The sequence below is a fragment of the Cottoperca gobio genome, chromosome 7, assembly GCF_900634415.1.
Source record: "Cottoperca gobio chromosome 7, fCotGob3.1, whole genome shotgun sequence".
NCBI lineage: Eukaryota > Metazoa > Chordata > Actinopteri > Perciformes > Bovichtidae > Cottoperca > Cottoperca gobio.
Window position 1 is genome coordinate 22,548,979 of NC_041361.1, and position 15,314 is coordinate 22,564,292.

General features: G+C 39.6%; 1 protein-coding gene across 1 annotated transcript in view; it reads right to left on the bottom strand.

Moving 5' to 3' along the window:
- LOC115011040 (1-phosphatidylinositol 4,5-bisphosphate phosphodiesterase eta-2-like) overlaps window positions 1-14,534 on the bottom strand; it is a 37,579-nt gene extending 23,045 nt beyond the window's left edge. The window contains exons 1-2 of the mRNA XM_029435970.1: window positions 14,124-14,534; window positions 2,646-2,792 (exon numbers count right to left, since the gene is read on the bottom strand). Of these exons, the coding sequence (XP_029291830.1) occupies window positions 2,646-2,792; window positions 14,124-14,313 (337 nt within the window). The 5' untranslated portion in view covers window positions 14,314-14,534. The remainder of the gene's footprint in view (window positions 1-2,645; window positions 2,793-14,123) is intronic.
- Between the last annotated feature and the right edge of the window lie 780 nt (window positions 14,535-15,314).

The window sequence follows — 15,314 nt, forward strand, 5'->3', positions numbered from 1 at the left end:
AAAGTGAAGTGTGTGCATCCTGTGTGCGGAGCGAGTGTTTGGTGGAGTGAAAGAGAGCGAGAGTGAGCGCGAGAGTGAGCGCGAGAGCGCCTTGATTAAAATTTTAATATATTTTCTAAATTCCTTTCGGATTTTTACGCATCGACAGGACGCCGTTAGTCTCGTGTGTGTGTGAAAGTATTTTATTTTTACACATTATTATTTTTAGGGTTTCTCAGGAGTTGATCAGCTGAAGAATGTTTAGACTTGTAGCATTTCTCATCCAACCGTAAAAGTTAAAGATTTAGGTTCCATTCCGTGATTTAGCTTAAATGTCTTTAAAGAAAGCCCCAACCCACCTGCCATTTTCATTTTGTGGCAAGTGTGTGCAAGACACTGTTTGGACAGATTAAAGCCGATGAATAATTAAGTCGACTTAAGGAGCTTATTAAATGCAGGGCTACAGAGGAGGGAGAGCAACAGGAAACTGAGCCCCTAAGTCCCCATGAGACATACTGGAAGATGCTGCTGCTGTTCAGGCGTGCCTTTGCCTTCTTTCATTCTAAAACACTGCAGGAATCTTTGTGTGTGCTTGTTGCAGTTTATCTGTGTTTGCAGGGAAAATAAATGTCCAGTTCTAAATAACAAGAACACTACCAACCCTGAGGGAATGTTTAGAAGCAACAACTTAATGGGCCAAATGCCTTAAATCTTCATGATACCACTTATCCTGGATCACCAAGTGGACAAGTCTGTTCCTCCACAGTGTCCTGCAGCACCTGGAGGTCCCCGCCACTTATGTACGGGTTTTGGTTATTGATTTTATTAAATCAGTCTTTATACAACTGCATTTTAAGATTTTCTGTCAGATAAGAAGCAGGTGGTTAAGATCGGTAATATGTTCTCTAGGAAATATATGAATCTAGATATACTTTATTGATCCCGAGGAAAATGTAGGCATCCAGTAGCTTAAAATACATATGGCATTACACATCTGCCCTACACTGGGGCCCCTCAGGGTTGTGTTCTCGTACCTCTGCTGTACTCACTATATACCAATGATTGTGTTCCTCATTCTGAGTTTGTGGCATGGGGCCCCTATGATTTCCTTAATGCGAAAAATTTGGACAGAATAGCAGAATTTAATACTAAAAATGGAATCGACTGTAAAACACGGAACATTGTGGAATTTGGTTAAGCGCCAGGGACGCCAGAGAATGGTTTTGGGACGCAGTAAACTCACATCATAATGCTACATTGTGAACAACAAATCCGTGTTGAAATCGGCAAGAGGAGAGCTAGTTAACGCGAGCTGCTTGCTGTTAGATGCCGGTAAAATGAGATTCCATTTGGAAGCATTGTGGTGCATTCATGCTGTTTTCAGTAAAAATTAGTATTCGGCGAAGTTAAATTATAACGTTAACATGGTGAGTGCCGTCATTTTTGGAGAGAAACTTAAATACGTTTGTTTGCGATGTTTTCAAAGTAATATAATATAGATATTAGAGGGGGAATGATGACCTGTAATAAAAACCAGTATGCAAACAGTAATAAAAAGAGTGTTTGTTGAAGTACATAGGATGCATTGTTGTTTTTGTCTTTTACCGTGGTATCGAATTGGCATTGAGAATCGTGGAAAGTCACTGGTATTGGTCTCGACTACTACATTTCTGGTATTGTGACATCCTCACTGTGGGGGCCATCCTCCTGACAGTTGGAGTAGTTTGTACGCACAGCGTCTGTGATAATTGACTGTGAACCTTCCCTCTGTCTACTCCATTATATGCCACAAATATCAGACACAAGACGCAGAAGGTGATTGCCGACTCCTCTCGCCCTGCTAGCTCCCTTTTCAAATCCCTCCTCTCTGGAAGGAGATCCCAGAGTTTTAGGGGTGGGACGTCTCACTTCAGGAATAGCACATATCCTGAGGCTGTTTGATACTTGATCTCTGATGCACAAACACTTTTAGCCAAGCATTTCTAAAGAGTAGGTAGGTAGCAGCATCTCTTTAATATCATGCATGTTTGAAAGCATCAATGCAAGAACTTATTTTATGTGACCTGCTTTCTATGCCTACCTTAAATATTCTAAAAAAGGAGGTCAAAACTCTAGCAACACCAGCAGTATATTTACAGACTCATTTTAACTCCAGTGCACTGGAAATGTAAGGAAGTTAATACAGAACTACCTACAGAGCTCAGTAATGAAAATAAATCATGATAACAGTTAACGAGCAGGTGTTAAACAGCCCCTCCCCTCGTAACAGCAGCAGCTAATATTTGCATATTGTTTTTTTGTTTGATTTCTTTCATTAAACCAAGACATGAGACTTATTTAACTAATACAATGAATTAATAAAATGCACTAGTCTGGTTAACAGTCACTCCGTATCAGTTTACAAAGAACAGCAGTGGCCATTGTCTTGCTGACTAAATGAATTAGCAAAGGCTCAAGTGAGCCTCTTGGAAGGATAATATATGAAGATTCAGAGTGAAATATGCTTGTTACATGCTTGTTGTATGCTGGTAACATTCCGTAAGCCCTTACCTGACACATATGGCTTTCTATAAGTTTGAACCATGAATACATTGAACTACAGGATATTGAAATACTGCTGCTACCCCCCACCCCCCTAAGATTGTAAGAGAGAAGTAGACACTCACTCTTGGCCTTTTCATTCTTGCGCGAGGGCCTCCAGCGGATGCAGGACTTGTGTTCGTCAAGATAGAAGAACCGCACCAGTCCCTTTGAGCCGCCGCGGAGCTTCACCATCTGGGTCCCCATCTGCATGGAGCTCATACATTTCTCCACTGGAGCCAAGAAAACAAGAAAAAAAAAAAAGGATTGAAACATTGTCAGAAGGGAAACCACTGGAGTGTGCAGTGCAAAAGTGAAAAAAATATAAGAAAATGTGCATACACAACATGATTTAATTCACGAGATTGAGCGTGCGCGTGTGTATATTTGCACAACATTTCATCTGGGCTCTCATGCAACACAGTTATTTACTTATACACCCACATGAGCACAAAGCAATGCAAATGCATTGGATATACCTGTCACTGCTGACAGGGGTTGGCTTGTCTCGTGGGAGGAAGTGAAAGGGAGAGAAGATGGATGACAGCGAGAGACAATTTCTCCACAAAAAGCACTTTAACAATATCTACTTCACACTGTGGACTAGGACAGAACAATATGTTTACAGCAACAATTCAATAAAACCAGGAGCTCTTTTTATGTCTATAGTGGCCTGAATTTAACAGATATCATTATTCACCTTCTAGGAACAACACCAAAGACTAACTTTAATGACACGTGCAAAAATCCTGAATGGTGGCACTGAAAAAACACACAGGCCTTTTTGTGTCCTTGCCCATACTTTGGGGGAGAATTTGACAGTTCTTCTACTGTAAGCTAATAGTGTGGACAGCCACGTGCCCCTCAGGCTGCGGTTACACCCTATGTGGGCATAATATCAATTATCAAGTATGTCACATCCTATCAAACAATTTCCCTGCAACATGCAGGAAATTAGGTCAACGCAGCACATGCACGTTTTGAAATAAGGTTAGCAGCTCACCAACACGCATGACAGTTTCCTACCAAATAAATGGTTCGATTCTGCTGGTATTCAAATAATGCAGCATAAAGGCAAGTCACACTTGGGTAATAAAGAACAAGGAGGATACCACCACCTGTATTCTTCCTGTTTCTTCTGGAAAATATATAAGAAACTGTTTATGGGTAAAATAACCAGACAGGAATATCCGTTTGTGGTTAAAAAGAGAGAGACTAGCAGAGTGGTGAGGGTCTCAGTTGTCGCGATGGAGCATCCAGTGCGCTTTCATTATTTGGGGTCCGGTGACTGTGAACACTGACTTTAGGTAAAAACATTTTAATCAATTCACAGCACTTTGTGTTCTTTACTTATTCCAAGTAGCTCAAAAACACCCTCAGTATGAAGAACAACTTCAGTGTTAGAACATTGTTCTTTATACTACAGGTGTGTTGACCTCCAGTATGAATCAGGTGAAGCTGGACCAGACGACCCTAAATTAAGAGTCACACATATAAATAACATTAAATGCATGTTAAATGCAGATGACGCTGATTTGCAGCAAAGAAAGTCCACAGAAAACACCAACCATGAGAGCTTTCAATGACTTGAGTTTAAACCTGGATCACATTTGGACTCATTTGACCTGAATGCGACAAAATATGTGCTGTGTAAGTAGGTAAACCAGCATTGATGGATTGCCCTTATGAGCATTGATTTGGCCTGGCTGTGGGGAGCCCAGCCCAGCCCCAGGGTATTGTTAATGTAGTTCAGTTCTGTTCTCCTAACCTCTGCTATCGAATTCCTGCTCAGCACAATATCAGCAAAGTGCAAAACACCACCAGTGCACTGTTAAGCTAACGATACATTCCAACACAAGACTGCTTCATTAGTGTGCTCTCTGTTTATAGAGGTTCAAGCAGTCTTCTTTGCCATAACAATATCAATATCTTTGAAATCGTAGTAAAGACAAACATTGTTTAAGAATGCATCACTACTTAACGACTACACACCAACTGTAAAAGATTAAAAAAAGGCAAGGGAAATATCAAAGGTAATTCAAAAGTGCTTTATACTCTGCATTGAAAACAAAAAGCCTTCATCATTTTAGAAAATATATAAACTGAGAAATAAATATTCAATAGGTAAAGATGCAAGTTGATAGCAGATAATGATGAGTGCTAAAGATTCAGTCAAAGTCGGTAAAGGTCTTAAACAATTACCTTGAATTAAAAAAAGGTAGTCATTGTTGGGTCAAGTTTATCAACTCGTTCCATCTCTGTGGTGTATGTAACCATGTTCTTCTCCATAGTTTAAACTCTGGAAATGGTAAGCAGACCACTAAGGAGAATTCATAAGACGAGGCAAGATGCATTTTAGTCCTAAACCATTGACATTTAAAAAAAAAACTATATTTAATGACACACTGTAGGCCAGCGCATTGTGGCTGATAACATTTAGCTCTGAGTCCAGCATTAAGCCTGACTGGGTTTTTGATTTTCAAAGACAGAGTTAAGATGAGCGCTGAAGCAGCTAGTACTGTATGCGTCTTGTCTGATGGTCAAACAGCTACAGAGAGGATTTAGAGGGGGGGGTTGTGTCTGACCATTTCTGTAACTTCTCGAAAACCAACAATCCAACATTCACATTACGCCGTGATTGGTCAGCTGTGTGGAGGTGAGAACTCTAACTTTTTCCATTTTTGACTATATCGGTGACTTTCTAGGTCATAAACCGAGTGCAACACTACGAAAACATTCCAGAAGTGACTGGAAATGTGCGTCTACCTTCTCTATGACATGTCTTACGAACGAGGCCTAATCAAGCATCACCCAGCCCTGAGTCTTAATCATTCTCCCTTTTTACCAAAGACGTTGGCTTCGTCAGTGTAAAATTAAGGTTCAAGCACACCCACTCATGTTCACTGTACTTGTGGATAATATTCATGGAACTGTAATGCCTTTGCAGTACAACTAGATCAATTTAGGTGTCATCTGCATAGTTACGATAGGCCTAATTTATACAAATAACTAAATCACCTAATGGATACATGTAAATATGAAATAATAGAGGGCCAATGACTGAACCTGTGCAAACTCGGCACACTTCATCTTGGTCCACTCAGACATATAGTTACAAGACACAAAATAGCTCCTGCTCTGGAGATATCGCTTGAGTCACTTTAGGACTGTGTCTGAGAGGCCAACCTAACTTTACGGTCTAGTATTATTACCTTTTACTACCCACTGTCCCCCCTGCAGGAGGCTACCACTGTGTAGATATTTCAGCCTGCAGGAAGCTTTCACAGATTGCTAGTTTCATTGATTTGACCATTGAATATATTGTTTCTGTAGCTGCTGGATGATTGAAGCCCAGTAGCAGAGTTAAGGATCAGCCAGAGAGCGGGCAGTAATCCATGAAATGAGCTGCTGTCAATTGGGTTGGAATGAGAGGATCCAGACTCTGCAGGCTTTCCAAGTCTCCTGACAAACATTTACATTGGCTGCCTTGCTGCCGCAGCTCACCATGGAGCTAGAGCTTGCTTTACTGACATCACAAAGGAAAATGACATGATATCCGATTGTCTAGACTAAGTGGAGATAGAGAGAGAACAACACAGCAGGGCAGTAGCGAGTCCCTTTTGGCTGTCACATTGCACTCAAACGTTTGATTTCCCCAGTGCAAAGAGAAGCTTAATCTAATCAAACTGTAACCAGAGAGACTCGTTTCAACCTGGAACACACTCCGGTTTGCGGTTGCCTTGAACACAATTTACTCACGGAAGAGGAGGCAGGGAAGGAGGCCACCTCAAACTCCCCTGCCAGTCGATTAAAGGAGAATGTGCTTGCTCTTATGATGTAGCCGGCTGTGTGTGGGAACCCTCGTGGGACGTCAAATAAAATCTTCCTACTGCACTTTGCTAAAGGAGTTTTCACACAGAAGTAGCATGGTTTGTGGGCTTAACCCATGGAGGAAGTAAAACCTATAGGCTCTCAAACACTGTAGCCCACTTTTACAGTGCATGGCAATCAACCAACCGTTTAAAGAAACTGAAAATATTTATCGATTTAAATAAATCCCTGCTGCTAAGCCGCATAAAAGACAAAAACCTAAAAAACACCCATTTAGCAGTGAGTGGTGGAAGAACTGCAGTGCAATCAATCAACCCACAGGTTTGGCAGTGGTCATCTTGGTATTTTGGAGCCAGAAGGGTGGAGCGTAGTGATTTATTTTAGGCAACGAAATGTTGGATTTAACTTTCATGAAGCTAAAAATCTCAGACAAAAGGTTCAAATTGTAAGATGAAAACAGGGACAACCCTCTGTACCTGTACTGTGAAACATTTGAAGTTCAGACACCACATCAAATAAAATAAATGTTTATTCAGACTTGGACTTCAATGGCAGTCAATCAGTAGCAACTAAAATCAGGAGAACTGCGTGAACAACAAAGCCACAAGGACTAGAGTAGGTTGCTATTGGCACAAACATGGAGGGATAAAGCTAACAGACGATTCCTCTCGAGTCAGTTAAACCCTTACTGACCACAACTGAATACACTACAGAGCAGCCTCACCACGCTCAACCCAACAAGACACCGAATAAAGCAACATGTGAAGACTGAGGCCGGCGTCTATAGGGGACCAACACCAAATTCATTCAATGACTGGCAGATCTAGCTCTGCATTGTGTAGCGTAATTGTGGTAAGAGAGAGAGAGACCAGTTATATTATAACTTCAACAAGCTTTAACTGTTACCGTTACTGCTGTTGAACCACATTTGTAAGTGACAAATGTACAGTATAGTCACTGCCAATTCACATTTTATTTGGAGAAAAACAGAAAATAAAGATGATCAAAAGCAGAAAAAAACTAAACAATGGGTGCAATTAACAGTAACTGATTTCTATGAGCTTATTGCAAGACTACCAACACAAGAAACACATGTTTAGCTATGCATTCACATTCCTTTTGTAAGTGTTAGAGTGTGTAAGTTCTAAAGGGCAAATGATTTCAAAGAAAAATAAAGAAATAAAACCAAAATAGAAAACGCTATGAGGAGGGTGTAGTAGAAATAGTACAGATTATAGTAGACGGGGACGGAGAGACGAGCTGTTGTAGAGTCTCACAGCTAAGAAAACAGAAAGCTGTGAGATGCTGCTTACACGCTGTTTCTCGAGAGAACAAAGACACAGCAGCAGAATAGACATGTACAACAGCTTGTAGAGACGGAAGTGGAGCACGAGACGCACTGAAAAGGTGGTACACTCTTTACTCTTGGGGGGTCTGGGCGTGTTGCCGTGTTTACGACATCAACTTTAAAAGTGCACGTGTGGATGTGGAGAAGACGCCCCATCGTGGAGGAACGTTGGATTGTTAACTGGATGTTCAAATGGCTGAACACAAGCTCCGATCCCGTCTATAAACTTAGATTAATGAGAGCACACAGGAAGCCTTATCCGGAGAGCAAGAACTTCCTGGAAATAACTTGGCCTGTTTTCTCAAATCAACAGCACCACTGCCCGTTTCTGAATTAGGGCGACATATGAAAGCGTTTAAAATGTTAACATAGAAATAAGACGAAGTGGATCATATGCAATATTGTGCCAACAATTTGAATCACAAAGAGTTAGACAGACACAACAACGCAGGAGGCATCGGATTCACTTAATTATGATTTATTACTTCAGAGATTAAAACACTACAACCCTATCGCCACATAACAATGTTGATATTGGCATGTTCTGCAAAACCCCAATTACAATCAATAACTTTAAAAAATAAAATAGTTATGTGGCTCTCTACACTATTTGCACATGAACAAGTCTCTCAATACTAATATAAATAAACACAAATTAGTTTTTTCCATTGCAGAAAGAAAAGATCTTGTTCAGTGCACATTTTTATTTGTTTTAGATTGAATAATATTTCATGGGTTACGTTATTGTTTTCAACAAAATTATAGTGAACCATAGTAAATCTCAGGCCTCCTTCCTGGGAGGACGTGGTTGCTGTGTCATTACACAGCAATCGTCCCATTGGACGACCTATATCAGCACTCCAGTATTTACCAGACATTAGCCGGAGGCCACAGCTGCTGTGGCTGCTTAATGGGGTTAAAGCAGGAAGCAGACAACAGGTGATACAAGTAAGGCTGTGCCTCATTTGAATTTTTTTTTACATTGCACAACTTCTATTGAGGTTTTCCAATAATGCTTTGAATGTCTGGCTTCCTGATGTGGTTGCCCTAAAGATTTTTATTATAGTTATTGTAGTTTTATGATATGCTATTAGATTGCTGCTAGACCGTCCCCTTAAAACAGGTGTGGACCAACCTTTGTGTGCGGCAAGCAGAATATTTTGTTTGATAAAAACATGTTTTGAATTATGATATCTATTTTTTTTCAAGAAATGTTGACTTTTGGACTTTACATCGCTCTGGAGTTATTGGAAATGTTTGGATCACACAAGTCTGAATTTGCACGTCAACGTTCTGAATGAAGCTTTGAACTATTCGGTACAGCCCTACGAGTAAAGTAGCAGTTTTTTAGCAAAACACAGCTGAGGCCAGATGAGTGGGTGTCACCTCAGCTAGGTGGCAGGGGAACCTAGGTGGCTGCTGTCCTGCTGCCACAGTCACAATATGAGCTAAGCAGGCAGGGTCAGCTACTGCCGGGGCACCAAGTTAAGCCTAAAAGGGATTGTCTAGAGGCCATATGTTGCTTTCTTTAATCCGCATTTTATTTAGTGAATGATTACGAACACACCTCAAACACGCTGCCAGTCAGAAAAAACTAAGTCTCCATTGGTGGCCAGTTGCACAAAAAGCAAAAACAAAAGTAGACCGCAAAGAAGTGGAAAATTGCATCTTGTGTGAGGAATATTAGTTTGGACACGCTTGTTTAAAGACATCCACAAAAGGCTGATAGCTGTGATATCGTGGAGAACTCTACTCAGTGTATCTGACAACGCTTACCTATGTAACCAAGCCTCCACTTAGAGAATGCCATAATGTTGCTGCCTATCCAGAAGAACTCGTCCACTATGTGGGACAGAGAGGCCTGCTGCTGGCTCTTACACTGAGCCACCTCCGTCTGTTTGTCCTCGTCCCCCACTGAGGAGAAAGCCCCCTTAGCCGGAGGTCCCGGCTTGTCTCCGGTAGCGGCCGTGGAAGTGGAGCACATCAGGGCTGAAGACACTGGGCCGATGGGAAAAAAGCTGTTCTTTTTGGATGTGTTCATTTAGAATAACCCAGATCACAGGTTTATGCCTACAAAACACGTTCCCATGAAAATTTCATTTGAGAAAAAATAGACATCCACCTCAAGTACTTTTGAGTAAATGTTCTTTTTGGGTAATGTTCTAGATGCTCCGTTATTCTACCTCAGATATACAGATATAGTATCATCAATATCACTTGATGGAAGTTTTCTTTCTAGATTCAACGCAAAATCTGCAGAAAAGAAAGCCAGCAGAAGAATTCCTCTCAGTCACCGAATGGCATCAACAGTTGGTCAATAATCTTGTAATGTTATTGCCCCAGCAAAACTGCTTATTGCACCGCCATCTCTTCAATATTCTCCGATCTTTCCGTTTTCAAAGCAACAATTTGTCTTCATGCTGTGCCATTATCTCTTTATTTCTTCCTTCAGCAAGAAATCAGGAGCGGTTTAAAAAAAAAAAAAACCATGAAGGAGAGTCGTGGCTGCGTCGATGGAAAGCAAGAAAAGACATGGAAGCACAGCACACACACGGTAACTGTGCAACATGTGTTGGGCGGGGCAGAAATCCTAAATCCCTCGGAAGCAGTAATCCTGGTCTGGGATATTTGCTAAATGTGTGGAGTGAGATGCAATGACCCAGAGAAAAAGACAGAGGCAGGATGGTAGGACATGATAAAGTCCTAATAAAGAAGTTGCTTCTTTAATGCTACAGAACCAATTAAAGTCTGCTTGATGTCAGGAGGGGTTTCCTCCGAGGGCACAGGACACACTGAGCTCTGATATTCCCACACCCGTCTGCAACCGAGAGCAATTACCCTACCTTGCTGTACATCTCTACAGCTCACTGTGCTCTGGACGGAAAACTATAAATCATTCTTTCAGTGTGTAAATCCCTTACCCACGTGTACCTGAGCAATATCCCAGTTTTCATACACCCTTAATACTTTCACCAACATTTGCACTGGTTAAAACCAAAACAACAAACTTTATCTGTGGACTAAAATAGGTGAAGTTTCAGGCTGACTGACTGAGCATGCTGAGCGGTGTCAGACGGTGTCAGACCTCAGGACGCAGATCTCTGCTTGACAGCTGCCAGGTACTGAATATGGAACGGTTTATTTTACGGAGCATAGAAGTCTGACAATGAGCCAACAGAAAAAAATAACAGTGAAGAAGTAGCTGCAAAAGAGTCCAAAGTAAAGAAACAACGTGGGAACAGAATTTCTTGGATATGCTCCAGAAGTAAGAAAACGTTCAAAATGACATTAAAAAAAACATTTTGTACATGTAGTTTATTATGTACATTATGAAGAGGATGATTTAATATTCCATAGCTGTGACCTAACCAAACTCACTATTATTAAAGGCAAAAACGAGTAATTGTTAAGTTTTCAGAATTTTGGCACCGACTTGGTACCCAAGTATCGGTTAGCGTGACATACTTATACATCTCAGCGTGTTGCACTTGTTGTTCTTCTTCTTTAAAGATGCATACGGCCATCTACTGTCTTGCGAATGAGACTGTGTCTCAATGAGATTACCTGTCTATATAAAAGGGTCAAATTCATTTTAGAAAACGGCATCGGAGCGTGTAGGTGCTGCGCTTGTTAAGTCAATTAGATTTTTTTATTATTGGCCTGATAAAATGTATAATTTTATTAATGGAATAATACATAACATAGATTTCCCATTATCGTCCAATGAGTTATGGGCCGATATATATCATGCATCCCAATGATTTGTTAATATCAACTTCTAATAGCACGTAATGTACCTGCATACTGTTTTATGCTTTAGTCTGTTTTTTTTTAATTCTTTGAAAGTTTGAAGCAAATCCCAGTTTACTGCTGAATCCAGACAAACACACTAGTAATGGAGAAAGAATCAAAAGTTTTAAATAGCAAAAAAGGTAATTAAAAAAAAGTAGAACAATGTAAGCATCCCAATTCAAGGTCCCCCTCAGTTGAATCATCAACACTACATCGGTAACACCATCAGAAGACTGAACATGTGAGATAATCTACAGGCTCATTAGAGTATCATCACAACTCCCTGAGCCTGGAGCTCCACACACCACATGGCTGCATTTCTCAAGGAATACAAGTCCCGAGAAAGATAAAGCTGAATACTGGAGATACATACGTTAGATAATATAGTGCAGACTCAGGTCATGTCCTTTAAAAGGCGTAAGATAAAGCCCCTATGGAACCTTCCAGCCCATACTCCACTCCAGCATTCCACGAGTTTACCACAAGAATAGTTACAAGTCATCATAGCTGTATGTATGTCACCTAATTATTGTGATATGACTGCACAATGATGCACCTTTCTGCAAACCTTTATTTCAGCAGGACACCTTTCACACATAAGGATTTTAGTTCAGCTATATTCACATGTGATAGGCATTAAACAGAGGTGGTGGAAAAACAATCAATACAGCGTAGTATCTTCATATTTTGCGTGGAAATATTTTATCGATACACGGACGCCGAGTATCTATTTTTTATTGTACAAATGATTAATATTGCAAATACAAATTAAACGTTTTTGTAACAATTGCTATTCTTTATGAGTTGATCAAAACGAATCCTAAAAAATCCTAAAAAAAACTGCATGATTTGGAGTAAAAAAAAAAAAAAAAAGGTAATGTATCGCAATATACATTATCACAATACTCAAAAAAATTTAATCGTAATAAATATTGCATCGTGACTGAAGTATGGCAATATCGAACAATAAAGGAACAGACATCTTACCATGTGTGTTTTAGGCAGAGAAGAAAGTAATGAATGGCATCACCTGCTAAACAAAAAATGTTTTGTGTACGTGCACATGGAGTATTCTTATTAAGTGCTACTTTCTTATCACGAGTATCGCATTGCATCAGTTACAGAGGACCCTGAGGTTATTGTTAGCATTATTGCACCACAGCAGTTACGACGCTATCCTTTAAGTTGCAGTACTTTAACTAGAGTACAATATTCTAGTACTCTTTCCACCTCTGGTTTTAGGGAGTCCAATGATGAGAAAGATTTGGTTACAGATAAATCCAAAGTAGAAAAGCTGCAGAAACATGCACCATCACAATCAGTGGATGTTCTGCTCTTCAGAAACTGAATCATCTCTGTGAAATGAGAGTGCAGTCAGACCAAGTTATGAAGCAGCTTCATGTCAGGTGAAGTGAAACACTGAGCAGCACCAACACTGGACATTTGGGAGTTTTTGAAGGACAGAGAAGACTGAAGCTAGTATTAAACATCTTTTAAAGGTTAACTTTTTTAAACTATATAAGCTTGTGTTGGACAGCAAAAGTTGAAATAAAGAAAGGATCCTGGCCAGTTATAAATGTGCCCTAACCACTTCTAGGCCATTGGAACGTCGCACATGATATTACATTACATTACAGTTCATTTAGCTGACGCTTTTGTCTTGATATTAATTTGTTCGTACAAAACGTTAAAAATAACAACATTCTGGACTTCAAGGGCTTGATACATTCCCATGTTTTAAAATGCATACACAAGAATGGAGTCCTTATCTTAGTTAGTATGAGATGAAAACAACGTTTTGATAATTGTCCCAGACTTTTGTTTTTGATGCAATTTGTCAGAAATGTGAAATGATTGATCATTATAAAAATGACTATTTCCATTCCATCAATTTAAACCAGGCCATAATTCAAATAGAATTACATAAACAACACTGTTGCTCTATATGAGCGAGAAGATGAATACATACAAAAAAAGAAATATATGCCAAATTAATATAATCTTGAACTTCTTCTCAGATCACCACAAACACAAATATGATCAACCATCTGCTGAAAACCTACCAATGTGGATGTGACGTATGCAGTAAAACTGTTAAATCTCACTTCACCTCCCCACTGTGTTATCTATAATTGAGTGCCTGACCTACAATGACGCGGAGTGATCTAAACCTGAGCCGCGTGGGTTCCTGTCTGTGTCAGCAGACCCCATGTATTTATTGCACCAATTTGCTTCGCTAGCCACCACTGCTATGTATCCATCAACATAATGCACTAATTGAATTCGGAATCCCTCTTAAAACACACATCAGATTTAATAGCTGTTAACATTCAACTCAAGACATTATGCAATAAGACGTTACAAGCAGAGAGAGCCGACCGAATGTCTAAAATGGAAATGAAACAAAGATGCTGCTTGATGAATAATTTTAGTGCCTAATTTATCTGAGTATCCCTTAAATACACAATAAATTGCATAATTCTCTCAGGCGCATATGCAAATAAGCAGGGAAACATTAAGATGACATAATTATTGAAAGGAGTTTTGGAAAATCAGAAAGCAAAAGGAGTAAAACAACTGTTAGCTCACTCACCATGGCCCCAGGGTTTGGCTCTTTTCACATGTTTGCGAGGCACACATTTTAAAATGCAGTTTTCAGACAGTAAGTTTGGTTTACTGTGTTTTCGAACCTTGGACAAAGTGGCATAAATATGAATTTTCGACGGCTTGTCATCAAGGTACCAAAAATAAGCTGAGTCGTGGAAACCCGCTATTTTTGGCATAACAACTCAACTCTCTGGACTCTCATTAAAAACAGTGAAAAACAAAAGCGAGAATCCGCTTCGGGAAGAAATCCCGGATTACTCGAACTATAATAGAAGTATTACAAATAAAATGTTAGAGTGGAGTCTTAAATTGTCTTCATAAATATGCACACATCGGAAATAAGTCAAATCACAAGGGGGATAAATTGCTGGATCTCATTATTCAGATAGCTCATGCACACGTGTGCACACATCCGTGTCGCATTCATGTTCACAGCGGAACGTGGGAAATGTGACATCTGCGACAAAACAGTATCTCTTTAAGCTTTCAATTATTCTTATAAATAATATCTTTTTAAAAGAGAGTCCCACCTCAGTTCCACCACCTTTTATTGATTATTTTTATATATAAGTTTTTATAGCATTCTTTGGGGAAAACTGAAACACCTTGTCATTTTACCAAAGACTACATATTATATCTGCAGCATGAATTAAATCTCCTGGGAGACACTGGCAGCACTTCTGCTGCTAATAGTCATGAGATGTATTGCTATATTGGATTTTTCAAAAACTTTTGATGTAATGTTGATGTCCCAGGTTTTACATGAAGTCCCAAACTATGAGGACCAGCATCCCCACAAACCTCCACAACCAGAAACGTAACCAAACAGACACAATATTCATCAATATAATGTTTTATTTATTTGAATGTGTCATAATTTATTTATTCAGTACACACATCTATTATTTTTTAATTGTATATCCTATCCCAACAAAATGCCTTCTCCACTGCCATGATTAACATTTTAGTGTGGAAATGTAGCGGAAAAGATTGGTGGTCAAATTAAGTACTGAATCCAAAAAATACCGTGAATAAAAAACCCATCATGCAATAGGTTGGGTCTTTGTTCTTGTTTTTTTTAATGTTTTTTTCCCAGAAAAACCCCAGTGTCCAGTGTTAAGTACAACATATAAGATAAATATATATATATATATATATATATATAACATATAACGGA